This window comes from Panulirus ornatus, chromosome 27 (genome assembly GCF_036320965.1).
Source record: "Panulirus ornatus isolate Po-2019 chromosome 27, ASM3632096v1, whole genome shotgun sequence".
Classification (NCBI taxonomy): domain Eukaryota; kingdom Metazoa; phylum Arthropoda; class Malacostraca; order Decapoda; family Palinuridae; genus Panulirus; species Panulirus ornatus.
In genome coordinates this window covers 17,283,469-17,304,642 of record NC_092250.1, presented here as the reverse complement: position 1 = coordinate 17,304,642, position 21,174 = coordinate 17,283,469, and the positions used below count along the sequence as shown (strand labels likewise).

Sequence of the window (21,174 nt, the reverse complement as noted above, 5' to 3'; positions counted from 1 at the left end):
TCCCCTTGCACACTGGCTGACTCCTGTTACAAAGAAACAAAGTAACAAATTTCTTAAGTTTTTAAAAAATGGAATAGAGCATTTGCTACAAGCAAGGAATTCACAAATCAAAATCACTTTCTAAAAGGAAAATGAATCATTTAAATACAAAAAAAAATCATTTAAATGTATGGTTCATTACTTTAATTTTGTTATAATGCATAGATTCTCATTCAGAACAATGGCTCATTAACTCAACAAGAAAAGTATCTTCCGAAGAGTTTAACAACACATGAAACAAACACACAGAAATCCAGTTGTACGCAATTAAATTAATAAACCATACATAATGAAGGACTTTTAGAGGAAAATACATTTATACATAAATCATTCTGAATACCCCAAATCAAGGAGCTTTATACAGTAATACTCATCTATTTACATAGACACCATGTCAAAGATTATTTACAAACTAACCAGTATGCTGCACTAACATGTACAGAAAAACAAAGGACACACACACACACACCATGAAGCCCACTGCTTTAAAGGTACTAAAACATTTGAGGAGTTCACCTCCTTTCAGAATTTAAAGCACAAGCAACTCGTGAGTTCTTGGACAGCACTATTACATAACTGCTTTCTTAAGAGTTCCAAGAGTAAGGAGATTAGAAATTAAGTGCTGCCCATTATCCAATTCAAGATCAATACTTTTATGTGCCATTGCTAAGGATATGATCTTTGGCTGATTATTGGAACATTGTCATGTTTGCAAAATTTTTTGCTGATTTGGTGTTCAAACTATCCATAATTGACTTCAATCTCAAATCCTAAATTGTCCTGAAAGGGGGTTTAAGGATTGCAATCTAATTAATAATAACAGGAGGAGAAATACCCTTTACTTGAAGTTCAAAGAAAAATACAGCACACCTGTACCCATACTTATCAAGAAACAAGACATACAAAAACGTTAAGTACATGTGCTCTTGAAATTGCCTAAAAAGGGTGAAAAGGAAGGTCAGTACACAACTGTGCAGACATATGAAGAACCAAGAGCCCAAGTTAACATACAATATCCCCAAATACAGGAATAATCTATTCTGTAGCAAAAGGAGTAGGCTGGCAGAGCAGTTGTGGAAGAATCATTTTTTTCTGATATTATCATTCTACCTTTTTTGCCTCAGTCTTAAGAATCTTAACCAAGGTTTCAAGCTCGGAAATCTTATCTTGGTGTTCAGTCACATCATTGAAGGTCTGAGTAATTTTCTTCTTCAAATCATCCACAGAGTATTGTAGACTGCTGCTCCTGGATTTCTCCTGTAATAGTTTGGAGCTGAAGCTTCAAATCCCTCTGTTCCTTGTAACCCGTCACTGTATTTTGCTAACTCTTCTCCTATCCTGTCCTCTGAATGATTCTTTAAACCTAATTACACCAGTACATCCCCAGATTATAGCTTAGCTCCCAAGTAGGATTCTAAGCAATTCCTCACTGACATGAACACTGGAAACAAACTGTATAGGAATGATTTATACATGCACATCTTTACCATGGCAATATGAACACTGAGCTCATCTAAAACTAAATAATTTGTGTGATGAATATTTCAACAAATGTAATCAGATGATGGCCTATACCCCAATGCACAACTGTGCCCCAGTAACGTGAATCCTTCCCTACCATTTTGTCAGAGATGAGGAATTTTTGCAAGTTTTTTGAGATACTGCTTAGTATATGTGAAAAGAGTTATGGATAAGTGATGCTGGCATTTCTTGCATAGGATTCCCAGAATCACTACAACCAGCCAGTCCTTACAAACAAGAGCTTATGGACAGGTAGTGATCCACTGTAACATTTCATATGCATTGTATTCATTCCGTTCCCCATCAGCCCTAAATAAACTAATCTCTCTTCTTTGAGGTAATTACTTTTTTTACATTCAAATTATTCAAGAAATTTCCCTACACATTTGGTGTGGATATGAGGTCTCAGTTTGATGTATATTTCCAAATTCATAATCCAGCACAGCAGTTTAATCAAAGGTCAACGAAATAGGTAATTTCATTAAGTTTGTTCAATGTCCATTAAGTTCTGCAAAATTAGTGGTTAGTAAATACAGTCGAAAAAATACATAAATAAGGTGGTCTGCATAAATGATGTGGCCCCCACTTTCACACAGCAACTAAGGATCTTGTGACAAAATGAGCACTTTCACGGTCTGGTCTAAATCTAACATGCTTTAGCAAACCTAGCATTTTCAAACAAAAGTTCAGGACATTTGCATGGACAGAAATACACCATCCCACATGCTTAAGTTTTACTATGAGTACCATCTATGCAAACTTACAGACCTGTATAACAAACTAGTAAATAAGGGGGAGATGCAAATTTAAAACGGCCAAAGTGACAGGCAAACATAAAGACTGAAGAACATACACTAATTGAGCTAAAGGATAAAGAGAGTTGAAAACAGAAATTTTCATGAATCCTTTATGAATTACACACAGAAACCTTTTATTTTTGCCTTGACACCTTATTTCATTAGTATGTACATTCTGTCCTTAAAGTGCCATATAGACTTCCATTATATTACCATTATACTATAGTTTTACCGAAATCCTAGTAGTATCAGAGATGACATTCAGGCTAGGATAAACAATGTTTTTCAATGTGGTCAAGAATGAAGGGGTCAAAAGGACATCAAGACTGAAAGGGTTAAAAAAAGGACCGAGAAACTTGAGAATATAAAGAAACAATTAAGATGGAGAAAGAAGTGTGAAGATTAACCATGCAGTGTAGTGGTGAAGTTATTCCAGTGGGTAAGCTGATGAAGGTTAAGACAGACTGGCCAAACTAGTATCTAAAATCACTCATAAAGAGACAAGTTCCTAAAATGTAAACAAGAAGACCATCTGGGACAGCACAGAACAGAAAATAATAGGTTAGAGAAAATAACACATTAATAAAGATAATACTAGTTTTTTGTTTACAGGTCTGAAACAGAAAACAACTTATGGATCTTTGCATTACAAAAGTGATGATGCAGTGTTCAAGATGAAGAACGTTTCGAAGAAGCAAAGGATAAAAAAGTGGAAGCCCATTAAGCCCTTGATGCTTCCACATGAACATATCTTATTTGAGCAAGATTATGTACTAATGGAGTGAATAAGCTGATTTAGTATTTATAAAAAGGAAAGGTGAGAGAAACTTTCCCCGAGATACAAACCTATACAAAAGATATAAATTCCTGACTACATGAAACTACAGTAGTAAGACAGAACATGGATTCAGAGGGAGGTGGAGGTAATCTTATTTAACAAATCTCCTAAAGTTCCACAAGAAAGTAAATGGCATTCTCTTTTCACTAAACCAATTGCCATGACTTGCTTAGCATCCCTCCACATTCAAACATCCCATAACTGAATCTCTATTGCCTTACAATGTCTTTAAAAGGTCATTTTTTTAAACTTTCAGGAATTTAGAAATATCTATCTGCTGAGGAAGTTAATGCTATCAAGTCACAAACACAACAGAAAGACAGAGTATGAGTGGTGGTAATTCAGTCTTATGGAAACTTACTTGGGGCACCACTTCATTTTTACCTGTTCTAGTTGTCGCTTCAGTGTATTAATAAGTGCATCCTTCTCAGAAATGGCCTCAAGAGCATCATCACGCTCAGTGGCAAGATGTGTGTTGGTTTCTTTGGCCTTTGTCAGATCCACTTCACGATCATCTAGCTGTTGGTTTAGGGTATTCTGAAAAGCAAAAAGAATTCTTGGTCACTTATCTTTGCAGTAAAGTGTATTGCGTTAATACATTTACTCAGCACTGTACAATGTTTTCTGAGAATTATAAAAGTTGAAAAGTCTTCTAATAACTAAACTTCATAAAACGGGAAGTGGAAAATTTGAATTCTGGGAGGATTTGCGATTTCTGAGACAGTATTATCATTATCACTTAAAACCAACAAAAATTCAAAAACAATAAGCAACAGTTTAAAGAACCATTGATGACAAATCAAAACTAAGTACATCATCAAAAATTCAGAAGTCTAGGGATCTGAACATTGCGAGATTTTTCAGATTTCCATATTTAAAGGTCAATAAAATATATACATATTCATTCCAAAAGTTTAACCTGCTGTACATCTTGTAAATTTTGCTTCAATTCTTTTACTAATATGGTAGCATACTTTTCATACTCAGTACATGCAAAATTTCACAATCAAAAGAAATGATACTTTATTTTTCATACATGCTTTGTGTTTACTTCCTTCCTTATCTCCCTAGTTTGAAGGAAATTAATGCCCAAAATCAAAAGATCTATCATGTTACAATTTTCCATTTTTTTTATGCCTGAATTTTTTGATGTTGTAATGTATTTGTTTACAGAAAGGCTTATGTATTACCTTATAAACTGTCTACTAATTTCAGGACAGGAAATCTTTTGCAAATAAACATAACAGTGAGAAACAATACGATCTTTCAAATGGCTTGCAGACTGTCACAAGCATACTACTGTTATGCTATTGCCTGTGTGGTTGTATGTGGAAGCACCAAGATGTAATGAAAGCTAATCATCAAATTGGCAATGAAGCAGCAATAAATTGTAATGTGTAAGTTACATCTTTAGCTTCATATTCCTTTTTTTTTTAATTTCACTTTCACTGATCTTAAACATATATTTTTCTATTATACTTGATCGCTGTTTCCTGCATCAGCGAGGTAGCAACAGGAAACAGAAGAAGAACGGTCCATCCACTCATGAGCAATGTGTAATGCACTGAAACCACAACTCCCTATCCACATCCAGGCCCCACAGACCTTTCCATGGTTTACCCCAGATGCTTCACATGCCCTGGTTCAGTCCATTGACAACATGTTGACCCCAGTATACCACATCGTTCCAATTCACTCTATTCCTTGCATGCCTCTCACCCTCCTGTACCTTCAGGCTCTGATCGCTCAAAATCTTTTTCACACCATCCTTCCACCTCCAATTTGGTCTCCTGCTTCTCCTTGTTCCCTCCACCTCTGACACATATATCCTCTTTGCCAATCTTTCCTCACTCATTCTCTCCATATGTCCAAGACATTTTAGCACATCCTATTCTGCTCCCTCAACCCCACTCTTTTCATTTCCACACATCTCTCTTATCCTCTCATTACTTAATCGATCAAACCACCTCACACCACATACTGTCCTCAAACATTTCATCCAACACATCCACCCTCCTCTGTACAACCCTATCTATAGCCAATGCCTTGCATCAGTATAATATTGTTGGAACTACTATTATTCCTTCAAACATACCCATTTTTGCTCTCTTTTTCTTATATCTTTAGAAAATCAACCGAAGCAAATCAATGAAAGATTCTAAAAGTACATAAAAATAAAATACTAATTAATGATTAAAGACAAAAATATGGTTTAGACAAAAGCAACATAATACTGTGTTTCATGCTACTGCTACCCTGGTATCTAATTTCCATCATGTTGATACTCACACCAACAACAATAATACCTCACTGAAGCAGGGGGTAGCAATGCTGTTTCCTGTGGGGTGGGGTAGCACCAGAAAATGATGAAGGCAAGCAAGTATAAATATGTACGTATGTATATATGTATATGTTGATATGTATACATATGTATATGTGCGTGTAAGGGCATTTATGTATTTATGTATATGTGTATATGTGCGAATGGAAAGGTCTATGGAGCCTGGTTGTGGAAAGTGAACTGTGGTTTCGGTGCATTACACATGACAGTGAGAGACTGAATGTGAAAGAATGTGCCTTTTTTTGTTTCTTCCTGGCACTGCCTCGCTGGGGAGGGTTGCTATTTCGTGTGTGGCAGGGTGGAAACGGGAATGGATGAAGGAAGCAAGTATGGATATGTACAAGTGTATATATGTATATGTATGTGCCTGTATATTTAAGTATACATTGAATTGTATAGGTATATGTGCATGTGTGGGCATTTATGTATATACATGTGTATGTGGGTGGGTTGGGCCATTCCTCATCTGTTTCCTTGTGCTATCTCGCTAACACAGGAGATGGCAGTTAAGTATGATAAATATAAATATAGGTGTGAATGGGCCATTCTTCATCTGGTTCCTGGTGCTACCTCGCTGATGCAGGAAACAGTAATCAAGTATGATAAATACTAATTATATGCAATTTGCAAAAAAAATCCCAAATAAGTTAAAGTTACACTTCAAAGAGCATACTTAGGATGATGGGATTTCAGAATATGACATACAATGATCTTCAAATGGCTCAATATTCTGATAGCTTCCTTAGCATTTACTATAAAGATGTTTCATAAAAATGAGAGTACTTGAATATCCATTTTCAAAGATCCAGGTACGTCTTATCCTTCAGTACTGCACAATGTTATCCCCTGAACATTATCATAACAAATGGCAAAAAAATTCATTCAATGGCAGTTAAAATTTCAAGTTTTCCTGATGGCAATCAAACATTTCTATAACTATGGACAATACAAACAATCTATAACACAAAAACTAAAGCAACCTAAAAATCCTACATAAAAAAATATGAACTTTGTCATATCAAATAGAACAAAAATTTATGTTTTCTATATCACTACAAACACCAAAGAATCAACTTCAACTCTATGAAATCTAAAAGACTCACCTTAACAAGCTATATATATTAAATCACTCTAAAACTTTCCAATCTGGAGGGTTTTATGATAAATTATAGCATTTTGATGTTCGTACCTTAGCTAACAGAGTACTTACAATTTGTTCTTGCATCTTCGTAACTTTATTCTTTAAACTCGTTATCTCGTATGCTTTCTTCTGGTTATCCTGATCTTTAGTCTTCAGAATCTCTTCCTCATCCAGCAGTTTCTTTTTCAATTTTTCAGATATGCTGTCCATATCATGTACTGTTTGTTGTAGAGCTGCATTTTTATTTTCAGACTGTTCCTGCTTCATAGCACTGAAAGGATACGGGGAAAAAAATCAGCATACCTCAGGAGGTATGTTAACAGAACACGGAGAAGACAAAAGCAAATGGTAGAAGCAAAGATGAAAAGCAGACAGAGTGAATATCTCGAAAGACTGTTGCATGTGTTAAACGACAGGGTAGCAGATATCCAGTGTTTGGGTTGTGCAGGTATGCAAAATGAGACAGAGCAAGTGGTTTCACAAGAGAAGAGGCGGTGAAAGTTCTGCAAAGGATGAAGTGTGGCTACAAAGCTCGAGTGGATAGGACTGCTCTTGCATTTTTTAAGAAAGGGCATGGTAGTGCTGCTGATTACACATAGCTGTGGGCAGGGATCATAAAACAAACATATTTGCCAGCAGGTGGAGTACATCTCAAATAACAATTTGTTGTGACAATCAAAGTATGCATGATTAGTAAACAAATTCATCTGTAATTAAGATGAAAAATCTTATCAACGCAAAAAATTCTTCTTGACATTAGAAACATGTAGACAAAAATTTGCATTTCTTCCAATGTTGCAAGTCCATGCATCATGTCATAAATAGATACAACATCCCATAATTCTACTATGTCATATCTCAAATGTATTAAGAAAATGTCATATCTCTGGCTCCTACGGAAGTAAGGTGATTTCTTTTTTACATATGTTTCATCTACTTTTACAGTGACTGATCCCACATTTTGCATAACCTTTTTTACGTTTATTTACCCTTCTTTAGCATTAATCAACCTAAAATTTTTCCCTGATATCAACTCTTATGATTCTCATCTAATTCACTAACATCAAACGAAACATACTGCTCCAAATCCAACTCTCCACCTTTTTTCTAGTAACAAAACATTACCACCGCAGAAGAAAAACACTCAAATACAAAACTAGTTTCTACCAATACCTAACCTAGAAATTTCATGAGTATCGAGAATTCTGATACATCTCGACTGCTAAAGGAGGTTGAGTAAGGCTAAATCACCTCTTGATTTTCGACAAGCAGTTTAACTAATTTTATGCTAAACAGCCCCATATTTTCCTAATCTTCATATCCCTCACCACTATCCCCCTGTTTAATCTCGTACATCAAAATGTAAGGCCTCAAATCACGTTCTGCCACTCATACTCTTTTCTAAGTGCAAAACAAAGTCAGTCTAAATACGAAGGTGATGATGATGCAGAGCTACAATGGACTTACTGTAATTTATTTCAATTTCATGAAATCATCAGCCTCAGCCATGACATGTCCACCTCTGACCACGACGGTACGTGGTATGGGATCCCCCGACTCCGACTATATGACGACCTGATCTTTGACATGACCTCGATGATTAGGAGGGTCAAAGCCCAGATCATCATACCCATGGGGTTGTAAGGACGTACCCTCGTGCTCAAGGGTCGTACCGTTAGGTTGAAGGTGGTTAACGACTGTTCCCTCCAGCCACATGCCTTTTGGGACGGACCCCCTGACACCTGAGAGATCCCCGACCCTTACCTGATCTTAATTTCGGCCTGGAATTTTTCGATATCCTGCTGGAGGTCGGCATTTTGTGAAGATAACGTCCAGCACTTAAATCCTAGGATAAGGAGTATTAAAAGTAGTCCCACCAAGCTAAATGGGGGAGTGCGTCCGCTGCCTCTCCGTATCATCATTACTGCCACACAGCCACTTCCTCCGGACGACTTCTTCCGCACCGGGATTTCACACCTAACATTAAACTATCCATAAATAGACACAAATAGCAGCAAAAAGAAATAAATCCCTTGAATCATAAGGATTTTGATATAATATATAGCTTGTTATGATGGTATAGTAAATAGGAAATAACGGAAGGGAAGTCTAAGTCAAGGCCAAACTGAAGGTGAAGACGGTGTACACAGATGACAACAAGGCGCCTGGCAACATAATAGTCATTTTGCCACACATTCATAATATATTCCTAATATATTCCTCCTGCTAATTTCCTTCAACCATCAAGGTTTAAAAATCATTCCTTCATTTTTTTTATACTTCACAAATGTATAAGCACGTCGTTAGTTTAAACTATGTCAATTGCTCAGCCAGGTGACTATGTCGGGTCTCCTCAACAAATAATCTATTAACTATAATTGTCATTTACGAAAAAAAAAAGAACATTGATTGGTATGATATTCAAATGTAAATGTCAGTGATTAAGCTTCCAGGAACGTGTCATGTTAAACTGTTAACGAGATGGTAATCTTAAAAGATCACCTAACCGTCGCCAAAGATAAGGTCAGATGAGACCTACTTCAACCAAACCAATAATGACAAGGTCAGATAATGAGGTCATCTTTAGGTACTGGACCTGTATCATTCCAGTATAAGACCTCCAACACCGCCCTTTAAAGTCTAGTTTCACAAAAAAGAAGTTAATGGAGGCTACTTGTTTCTGATGGGTCAGGTAGTTACTAGTTGTGGAATAATGCAATTCACTCTTTACAATAAATAACCTTACGGAATCCAAGTCTAAACTGTCAAATTCCACTGATCTTTTTCTGCCTTAAGGTGTCGTGTCATCCATTAGGCTACTTCGCTAAATTTACCACCAGAAATTAACAAGTTAAACTATATGCAAGAGTAGGTCAGGGATGAGTAGTTATTATATTTCAGTTATGAAATAATTATATGGAGGTCCGTTGTTGAGGAGGGAGACAAGATAAATAAGTTAGGATTGCCAATTGATTTACCTCTTTCAGTAAGAGCCATAAATAAACGCACTATCATGTTATGGACTATAATCTATAGTTTATTATTGTAATGACACATTGGCTTTTTTTCTTGTCTGAATATGGTCTTCTGTAATGAAAAACTCAATGATCGTATATACTGTCAGGGTTGTTAGGCGGTGAAAGCTTATGTAAATTATAATCTGTTTATTGACTGTACTTTCCAGGTACTGAAACCATTCGCAAAAACCTACGTTGAGTTGGTGGTAAAGGACAGTAGTTTGTAGCATGAAAAACTAAAATACAAGGATGAGACATGCTGAAGTTATATGAAAAACATTATATATATCTTGTGGAGATGGTCAAGGTCGTAATCTATTTCGTAATAAGAATTATCTAATTCGAGCACTGATAATCTCCGCTAAAAAAAAAAAAAAAATGCCGATATTACGTTGAAAATAGATTTTCATCTTTTCATTCTATTGCTAATTTGTGCAATCTAATTCGAATAGCATCATGAGTGTGCTATCAACTTTCCACTGCGAGTAACGAGTTTCACTGAGTTAGGCGAGAAATATAATCACTCACTCCTCGTGTTGTGTGAGGTCAACAGTGTTATGTGGGGTCAATATTGATCAAAGAGTCACCTTTTGTGGACTGATGATTATATCTGCTCCAACTCCTGCCGCTGAATTAGTACCTGAAAGATCTATTTCCCTTCCCAGTAAATTTAGATTAGGATTATACGAATCGTATTAATTACATTATCCCATTGTAATTTAGGGATGAAATGCGTCGGCTCAATTTAAGTCATGTGTCGTGTGTTACTAGACCCTAGTAATTAACATGGAACGACCTGGTTTTAAAACTATTGTGCATTGGGACGAAACCTACGGAAACTATTTTCTCTTTAATCACGTGGTGTACTGATAAGATAGATATATAGATAGGTAGTCGCGCGCGTTGTTTGATAACTTTCATTGAGGTGTTCTCTCATAACGAATGCGTATATTTCGTAATAAAAGGTATTCTCTGCCTTAATCCTTCTCTTATGGTCAATCTCAGTTTGATAGGCTCCTTTGTGGTGAGGGATTATCATGTGACTAAGGGTCGTTAGGTTATCATGTGGCTAAGGGTCGTTAGGTCATAAAAGATACTGATTACAAGATTTAGTATTTATTAGTACTATTGTTACCTGTCATGTTATATATAAATTCTATATATCTTCTGAATCATTCCAAAATTCCCGAAATAAATTGTTGAAATTATAATGTACTTAAAAATGGTATGAAAAGGTAGCATGGAGTACGTGGAAACCCAATTATCTTCATAATCAAAGAAAAATGTACTGGGGGGTTTAATTGCAATTACCGCCGCCATTCCTTACTGCTGTCATTCAGTTTAACGACCATTGACCTCTCTGGTAGTCATTGTAGAGACCAATAGGTTAAAATGCAATATATATGAAAAGCCCTTCCTGCTGTGTGTGAGATTTTAACGACCGTTAGAATTATCATAAACGTCTTATCATATGGTCCTACTTGGGAATTATTATCTCATTATATTACTATGAGTCCATGGGGAAAATGAAACACGATATTTCCCAAGTGCACTTTCGTGTAATAATCACATCATCAGGGGAGACACAAGAGAGAAATATAACAGTCAGTTGATATACAACGAAGAGACGAAGCTAGGACGCCATTTGGTAAACGTGATTGTCCAAAACATACAACGAGCGTTCATAAACTTATCATTTTACAAATCTTATCAACAATAAAGTTATCTAATTTGTACAGACCATCACTAATATTAAGATTATAATTCTTTGTGTATTTAATAATAGAAGATTCAATGATATTTCTCGTGGTAATAGAGTTAGCTAATAACTGATATGGTATTACACCAGTCAATATAATGATCATAGTTTTTAACGTGATTAAACAAGGCATTTGATTCTTGTCTCGTTCTTATACTATATTTATGTTGCTGAAGTCTAACAGAAAGATCCAATCTCTCTCTCTCTCTCTACATATACATTTATTCATTTATTTTCATTATACTTTGTCTCTGTTTCCCGCGTTAGCAAGGTAGCGCAAGGAAAAAGACTAAATCATGTACACATGTACATAATTCATTATATATATATATATGTATATATATATATATATATATATATATATATATATATATATCTTTTTTTTATACTATTTGCCATTTCCCGCATTAGCGAGGTAGCGTTATGAACAGAGGACTGGGCCTTTGGGAGAATATCCTCACCTGGCCCCCTTCTCTGTTCCTTCTTTTGGAAAAATTTTAAAAAAATAGAGAGGGGAGGATTTCCAGCGGGGGGCTGGAAATCCTCCCCTCTCGTTTTTAATGAACAGAGAAGGGGGCCAGGTGAAGATATTCCCCCAAAGGCCCAGTCCTCTGTTCATAACGCTACCTCGCTAATGCGGGAAATGGCGAATAGTTTGAAAAAGATATATATATATATATATATATATATATATATATATATATATATATATATATATATATATATATATTATATATATATATATATATATATATATATATATATATATATATATATATATATATATATATATATATATATATATATATATATATATATATATATATATATATATATATATATATTATCCCTGGGGATAGGGGATTAAGAATACTTCCCACGTATTCCCTGTATTCCCTGCGTGTCGTAGAAGGTGACTAAAAGGGGAGGGAGCGGGGGGCTGGAAATCCTCCCCTCTCTCTTTTTTTTTTTAATTTTGCAAAAGAAGGAACAGAGGCGGCCAGGTGAGGATATTCCAAAAAAGGCTACCTCGCTAACGCGGGAAATGGCGAATAGTTTAAAAGAAAAGATATATATATATATATATATATAAATGGGTATGAGTGGAAGGGCTATTCTTTGTCTGTTTCCTGGCGCTACCTCACTGATATGGGATACAGCGATCAAGTATAATAATGAATTCATATCTAAACCACAAATAGTAATGAAAGGTTCTGGTGACCAATTACTCTCTAGTGAATGTAGCTTTGATCTACCTAACAGCCAGTCTGACAAACGTAAATTACTGTATTCACACAACCCACATTCATGTGTTGTAATAATACAATTAACCTCCTCAGACCGCATACAACTATGAATGGAAAAAAGCCAGAGATTTTACGTTTTTGAACTTAGTGGTTTCTGTGCTTTTAAGTCGAAGAGGAAGAGTAAGAGGAACATAAGATTGGAAGGAAAGTTATACAGTCTGATGTTGGTCATCCTGGCATTCCCAATGGCTTGCCTGTTGTATGTATATGTGCGTGTGTGGACATGTATGTATATACATGTATATGTGCCAGGGTTGGGCCATTCTTTCATCTGTTTCCTTGCACTACCTCGCTAACGCGGGAGACTGCGACAAAGTATCAGCAATGTTAATTCATGAAGGGATATATTACATAGAATAAAACTAGGTTGAAAATGCATTTCTTTAATGAGACTGATTACATTAAATGCCCAACAGATACTATTTTCACACAGAAACTTTAAATTGACTGTAAAATGTGTGGTTCACATGGACAGTTAAACATACCTCCAAAAAATCAGTCCTATATAATGCTCGGTTTAGGCTACATGACACGAGATGAATTTTCAGTAGCACTGTACAATCATTTTTGCATCTACAACAAGCTACACATTCCTAAAACATACTACAGATGTAGTATACAATCATTCTGAATCAATTAAAAAAATGTCAAGATTTATCAGTGAATAACTCCTACTTTTTATCAATATTTGCTGCACAGAAATCATTAGCAGAGTTCAACACATCAAATGACATTTCATGCATAAAAACATCAAGATATACTTACACAAGCATACAACATGCATGTCAAGTGTCATCTCGCACAACATTCATTTTCCTATCCAATAACTATCATCAAATATACTAGATTTTTCCAAGTTGTTTGAAGCTCAGAAGAATACATGAAAATCAAATCTGCAACATTTTTCTTTTCATACATATTTGCCATTTCTCCTATTAGCAAGGTAGCATTACGAACAGATGACTGAGCCTTAGGGGGAAAATCCCCAATTGGCCCCAATCTCTGTTCTTTCCTTTGGAAAAGTAAAATATGTACGTAACATATTAGACTGAATTGTGGCAATTCCAGGAAACATGGGCTTGGGAACAGATGAATTAAGTACATGGAGATATGATACTCTATTGAACTATATCATGTAAATTGTTTCCCACTATTGCAGTAGGGTGACACATGCAGTTTCTTCCCAAAACTTACTGAAAAAGAAGAAAAAATGTTTGAAGTAGATCATACCCAAATACCTAATTGTACAATAAGCAGAGTTCTAAATTTGTAGAGCTTATCTCAAACTTTTCTTTTTACAAGTAACTTTTCAAGTTTCTGTGTAGTGCGCATTTTCAGTTTTCACTTGGCAATAAATAAGACTTTGTATCACATGCATTAAAGAATATACCAATTACAAAATATAGATACTTAAAGAAGTCACATCTGACCACTCTTAATGTAGTGCATTTCTAAAAAAATATATGTATATATATATATATATAGGGACATATCTTCAAAAATTTTACACAGCATTCCTAGAAAATGAAATTATAATAAAGGTACATTTTGAGCTGGACAGTTTTTCAGATATTTTTTCTTGAAGTCTGAATAATATTCAAACTTCATTACATTTCATAACGTTCCCCATCTTTACTAATGTTAAGTCCAAAAAGATATTCACATGTACATACAGTACATTTTACTGGAAAATTGTAAAAGCATAAATAGCTAGAAAGCTTGAAAAACATATGCTCTACTTTATCTACTTGCATCACAAAGCCCAGCTACACAACACTTATGTTGCTAATAAGAAATGTTTACATATTCAGTTACAGATCAACTACGGGAAATGCAATCATATGTGAGCATGTTCGCTATTGTTACAAGACCATTCACTTTAAAACGTCTCCTTTCAAGTCTATATCATAAGATATGACTAATATAATATTTTTATTCACATAAAAGACCAGCATCTTTCTGATACATATACACATCACTACATTCGTTGCAATGCAAAAGTAATTTGTCATTGTAAACTCTAAATGTTTAACAAAGTTCACGGAAATTTTAGGACAACTACTGTGATATAACCTTCTTTCCTTGAATTGGGAAGCCAGGGAATTCTTTTACTCCTTTTGATTTTCCCTCTCCATCTAATGTTTCATCTTTTTGGAGTCATTTCTTCAAACACATAAGGAACTCTGATTAAATTCATTATTCTTTTTCTAACTTTCTCCTTTAATCTAGATAGCCATGACTGGGGCATGTATGGCTGTGCCATGTGGGTCACCAAAAAAAAATATAGTACTGTAGTAATCTTGCAAACTTCTTTTATTTCTTTGATCAAATTTGTACTGTACTCCTTTTACCACACCACCACATCCTGAAAATCTACTTACTGTACAACACACTAAATTCAGCAAGTCAGAGCAAGGGTTGATCTACAGTAGAGTGGAAGTCCAGAACCTCTTTCATCAACATGAATACCATGAATTCACATGTGACTAGAAGACTAAGTCTGCAACATAAGGAACTACAGATGATAAGATTGTTCTTAAGCACATAAATATTGTCAGACACCTTATTGGATTTAACATGCAAATTGTCTCTGTCCAGTTTCTGGACATTCATGTTTACATTACATTTCTCGTGATACACTGAGGTTATCTAGAGAAACAATAACATACAAAAATCCCACAGTAACTACAAAAACCTTGATTACACAAGAAACTTTCACAAGTCTAAAGCAAAGTTTATGACCAGGAACCACAGGGTATAAAGAGTAAATGATACATGTACAGGAATGTGTGGGTCATCCAGAAACAGATATAGAATAAGCCTTCTTTAAAATGTAGGGCTTTGTTTGGCATCTTCACGGTTCATAAACACCAAGAAAAAGCCAATGTGTCGTATATGCAATAAGCAGCATATGGGATCATGATCTACATCCCCAGCTTTCTGATATGTTGGTCACCTTCTCAGCCAACAGACATTAGGTTCTCACCATTCACTAGCAACCAATCAATCATGATCCACAAACCCAGCTATAAACTGCCTAAGTACACAACCTCTGCCTCACATTTGGTACCATGCTTAAGTGCAGTGCAGGTAACAGATCAACCAGCATATTGGTGACACATTTTTCTTTTTATACTTGCTCACCTTTCCACCCTAGTGAGGCAGCAACAAACACAGACAACTAAGCCTTGAAGGAAAAATTCTTGTTTGACTCCTCCTGTCATTACTATCAGAAAGTGACAATACAAAAGGGATGGATTTTCGGCCTCCAATAACATCAATTTTCTGTGTGTATCATACTGCTCTGAAAACACAACTGAAATCTGATATGAATAATAATAATGATAATGATAACACAGTCCAAAGTTAGAATTTGGACTTCACATATCAAAAAAAAATCAAACAAGAATGCACAGGACAAATCATTATGGATATGGAAAGCAAATCAGTATAAATTCCGAAAAAGCAATAAATTTTCAAAGAATTTAGAAAACAATAAGAATTGTAGTTCCTCAATGTACATCACTAAAATGGTTATTATATTACAGTCTGAATCCTTAACTGTTGTAGCCTGTGATAGTAATCATTGTTAAAAGTTATCCATGATTTCCGACTTTTCATCTCCATCAGTAAACGGCTGTTTTCTATTTTCCTTGGAATGCTAATACAAAAATAACTCAACTTTCTTCCTATCCATTATGGTTATACCAAGAGAGAAAAGTCACCTTTGGCAAAGTTGTATCACCAAATTCCCAACTGCTAATTACAGTCCAGACTTGAAGCAGCAGCAATCCCTGGACAAGGGGTCGTTGGGTTATTTAATAATAATAATCCATCTATATCTCTGATGCCTGTTTCAAACATGAAACACCCTCAAGGGAGTGGCCATGGCAATAGAATATCCATAACTGGTGAACTCTAGTGCTGTTTCTCAGCTTTCAGTGCCTCACCCTTAACAGGGTACTGGCAGTGGGTAACTCTAGTAGTGTCTGCAGAGGCTCTTACCTAATGTTCCTACTGACTATTTTATATCATGCTCCTGCCTAATAATAATAGTAATAATAATAATAATAATAATAATAATAATAATAATAATAATAATGATAATAATAATAATAATAATGATAATAATGAAATGAAATGTGCGGCGGGATGGAGGCGGAAATGGATGAAGGCAGCATGAATGAATATGTACATGTGTATATATGTCTGTGTATGTATATGTACGTATACGTTGAAATGTATAGGTATGTATATGTGCGTGTGTGGGTGTTTATGTATATACATGTGTACATGGGTGGGTTGGGACATTTTTTTTGTCTGTTTCCTTGCGCTACCTCGCTAACGTGGGAGACAGCAACAAAGTATAATACATACAAAATAATGATAATGATAATAATCTATCCATAAAAATACTTATATTTCACATAATCCTTTTGTTATGCCTTAGTACCAAGTACCAATTTCTTAACACACCAAAATCTAAGCATATTCCATAAGATTCATCCATCACATCATCCTACAAGCGAACACTTCACTCTGTCTTGACACTCATAATTCGTGGTCTACCTGAATCTATTTCTACTAACTTTTCTGTACTGAACTATATTTTTGAATTCTTTTGAAACTTCCAAAATAATTCCATGATACAACAATGAATGCATAAATATTAATGTAAATTACTAATCCCTAATGGAAAAAATTGGTGAAATTTTGATAACGCTTTTGTTTACATGGGAATGAGCCCTCCTGGTACCCCTCGGTGAATGAGGCAAGTACTTCCAGCCATCGGCCACATGTAAGTGTTTGTAAACCGCACCTCCCTATCCACATCCAGGCCCCACAGACCTTTCCATGGTTTACCCCATATGTTTCACATGCCCTGGTTTGGTCCATTGACAGCAAATCGATCCCAGTATACCACATCGTTCCAATTCACTCTATTCCTTGCAAGCCTCTCACCCTCCTGTATGTTCAAAATCTTTTCCGTTCCATCCTTCCACATCCAATTTGGTCTCCCACTTCTTTTCCCCTCCACCTCTTGACACACATATCCTCTTTGTCAATATAAACACACTATGCATTAAACGTCTAGTATTTACTTTAAGCTTTCCCATAAGTGGTAAGTGAATACAGTTGCCTTATGTCTCTCAACAAATATGGTATATTTGTTTGCTTTAGAACTGAAATTTTATGGTTGTTGATGCTGACTATGTATAACAAAATTCCAAATGAACCTAAAAGCATCATTACTGATAATACTTTCCATATAAATAAATAGTCTATAGTAAAAGATCTTGTAGCAAAATATTAAAAAAACAACCTATTTTCTCTGAAGCAATTGTTCTAAAGAGAATAAAAATCCTGGTGCAAAAATAGCAAGTAAAATTTTCATACAGACCATCAACTGAATAAATAAATTCCAAACGTATTAGCAATCAATTTCACTACAAAAATGAAATACTGAAAATAATATGATTTCTCTCTTAGACAACTGTCAAAAAATATAGTATCAAGCTCACACATCACATCACAATAATTTCAACCCACAAATAAAATGTCCAACATAAAAGAACTTGATAAACAGGTGGTAGGTAGTAGTTGATAAGCAGCCACTGACCAGCAAGGAATATTACAGGCACTACTGCCTGGGCATGAGGAGAGTTAGTGATGGCTGCATAGTGAGCCAGCAATTCAATGGTTGTCAAGTACCACTCCTTTGACCCAGGTAGCTGTCTTTTCTTTCTACCTCACCCACGTGTTGACTGCTGGCAGCCTGTCCACAAACATACAATCTCTCCTTGTTAAACACAACTCTTGACAACACTTAATTAATTCTTAGCTACTCCAGATTTTCCCGCAGAGAGCACTTTGCACCAGCCCTGCCTTTTGACATAATGGAGGAGGCAATGGATAGGAGTAGATAAGAACATTAGACAGAAGCATTAGGTAGAAGTAGTAGGTAGGAAAATTGGGTGGGAGCATTAGGTAGAAGGAGAAGTTAAGAACATTTGGTAGAAGTAGTAGGCTGGAACATTACTTACACAAAGTCAATGTGAACATTAAATAGCAGCCTCTGCAAACACTGCAGCAGAGTTGCCCTTTGCACTGGAGTTCACCAGTTATGGATACTCTTTTGCCATGGCCACCCCATTGAGGGGGTTACCAAAGGAAATGAGCATCAGAGACAAAGATAAATAAAAATAACGTACATGAGGAATTCAACTTTAGATTCTAGACAGCTGCAAAATGTACAGCAACATATCAAATAAACTGACTTGTTCCCTCATTCAGTTAGTTTGAAATTAATAATGTTACCATTATCAGAGGACAAAGTGAGAGTAAAAGACAGGAGTACACTACTATCTTTAAATCTACAGAAATGTTTAATAAATGGTACTTCACACTGGCAGTAATAAGAAAATAAATCATGTATGGTACTATTTCACCACTCACAATATCTTAACTTGATCCTTTATTGTCATTAATTGAGCATTAACTTGTGCTTCAAAATCACAATAAAATGTAACATTTGTGCATTTTGCCTCATCAGTAATCTCAAATTTTCAGGAAATAATGGGACCTGCATGATAAAATATGGTACAGATCTGTAACTTGTTCTGCATACAAAAATATTCTACCTTCACAACAAGCACAGTTAAACCATGACAAAAGGCTTGTGGTTATCATTACCAGGCTTTAAATATTGCCAATCTTCCAACACAATGCTGCACCTAAGTTGTAGTGAACTGGAACACTGAAAAGACATATTCAAGAAAGGAATTGTCTGTTCAAGTTATATGGTAATATTTAGCCAAGGATTCATACAACGCCATTACTGTCAAACTGCAGTGCACAAAGTTTCCCAAGAAATTTTCAATATCAGCTTGGGAGACTTTTCATCATATATTCAATCTTAACTTCATATAAAAGGATATTTCATATCAAAATATAGAGCAATACTCAAGCTTTGCTCATTAGGGACATAACATACATTGGGATGCCATAGTCTCACAACACCACAAGATGGCTGAAAACATGGCCAACAGAAATAGTTCTTCTTTAGCTGTGCATGACTGGTCTTCATCCAGAAATCTGTCCACTGAACTTATGATGTATGGCTTCACTGGTTATTTACTAGTGCAGTAACAAGGGAAATCACGGTACGGTCTAACCATGTGACTGCTTGAGGAATAACGTACCCCCCATCATAATATCCAAGGTGACCTCCATGTTCTGTTTCAATGTATAGGGAGTTCTTGTGAGTTTCTGTAAAGAGAAAGAGAATTTCCACTTAACAATGACTTTGGATATATACATATATAATTTTTTTTCATACTATTTGCTATTTCCCGCATTAGCAAGGTAGCGTTAAGAACAGAGGACTGATTTGAGGGAATATCCTCACTTGGCCCCCTTCTCTGTTCCTTCTTTTGGAAATTAAAAATGAGAGGGGAGGATTTCCAGCCCCCCACTCCCTTCCCTTTTAGTCGCCTTGTACAACATGCAGGGAATATGTGGGAAGTATTCTTTCTCCCCTATCCCCAGGGATATAACATATAATATATATACACACACACAGTACACACCCCATCAATTCTCACGGCAATTAAGTATCATAAATAAATAAATATATTTATCTATATTTATCATACTTAATCGTTGTTTCCCACATCAACAATGTAGTGCCAGGAAACAGATGAAGAATGGTCCATCCACTCATATACACATGTGTATGTATACATAAACGCCCATTCACGCACATATACATACATATACATAACATATACACACTGAGGCCATAGCTCCCCATTCACAACCACGTGCAACAGACACTTAATCACTGACAGCATGTCGACCCTCCTATACCACATTGTTCCAATTCACTCTAATGAAATCTGTCAACATGGTACATCATGCCCTTATCTATCTTATAAAAAAATTCCATTCTTATTTACACTCAATGGCATTGCTAGTCAACTAACAGTTCTAAGAGATTAGTAAACAAGGTATCAGTACACTAACATGAAAGCTCAAAACATAAAATAAGAAAAACACACAAACCATGCATATTTTTATGAATGACACATCTGTTGTATTTCAATTGATTCTTTTTTTCGAAATTTACCGAAGTTAATTCATCCCATCTGTTTCAAATCTGTTTTATTAACTGCTCATAATCAGCAGTTTTTCCTTTGAAAGTACCTGCTATACCCTTCAATAACCCTAAATGACTATTCAGTGAATATGTCCATTTCCTGTATGGTCAATGTCTCCCATACATCACTCAAAAATATCAAAATAAATCTTCACCAACCTATGTTCCTTGAGACCATACCATCTTGGTTTTCATCAATGTGACTACTGAATAACTTCCTCAGTCCAAACATTTTTCTGAATTTCTCATTACTTAT

The 21,174-nt window shown here is 35.4% G+C and overlaps 2 protein-coding genes across 16 annotated transcripts in view; both read right to left on the bottom strand.

Annotated features, from left to right (window-relative positions):
* The window catches only part of LOC139757618 (uncharacterized), a 71,637-nt gene extending 62,910 nt beyond the window's left edge, over positions 1–8,727 (bottom strand). For 4 of the 15 annotated variants that reach the window (XM_071678251.1, XM_071678256.1, XM_071678263.1 and 1 more), the window contains exons 1-4: positions 8,442–8,638; positions 6,747–6,948; positions 3,580–3,732; positions 1,150–1,296 (exon numbers count right to left, since the gene is read on the bottom strand). In XM_071678251.1, coding sequence (XP_071534352.1) covers positions 1,150–1,296; positions 3,580–3,732; positions 6,747–6,948; positions 8,442–8,599 — 660 coding nt within the window. In that variant the 5' untranslated portion in view covers positions 8,600–8,638. Of the gene's footprint in view, positions 1–1,149; positions 1,297–3,579; positions 3,733–6,746; positions 6,949–8,441 lie in introns of all 15 variants that reach the window. The other 11 variants (XM_071678257.1, XM_071678264.1, XM_071678259.1 and 8 more) reach the window with 8 other exon arrangements.
* Positions 8,728–13,127: 4,400 nt separating this feature from the next.
* Positions 13,128–21,174, bottom strand: part of Hydr2 (abhydrolase domain-containing protein 2) — a 63,966-nt gene continuing 55,919 nt past the window's right edge. The window contains exon 7 of the mRNA XM_071678249.1: positions 13,128–20,029. Coding sequence (XP_071534350.1) covers positions 19,884–20,029 — 146 coding nt within the window. The 3' untranslated portion in view covers positions 13,128–19,883. The remainder of the gene's footprint in view (positions 20,030–21,174) is intronic.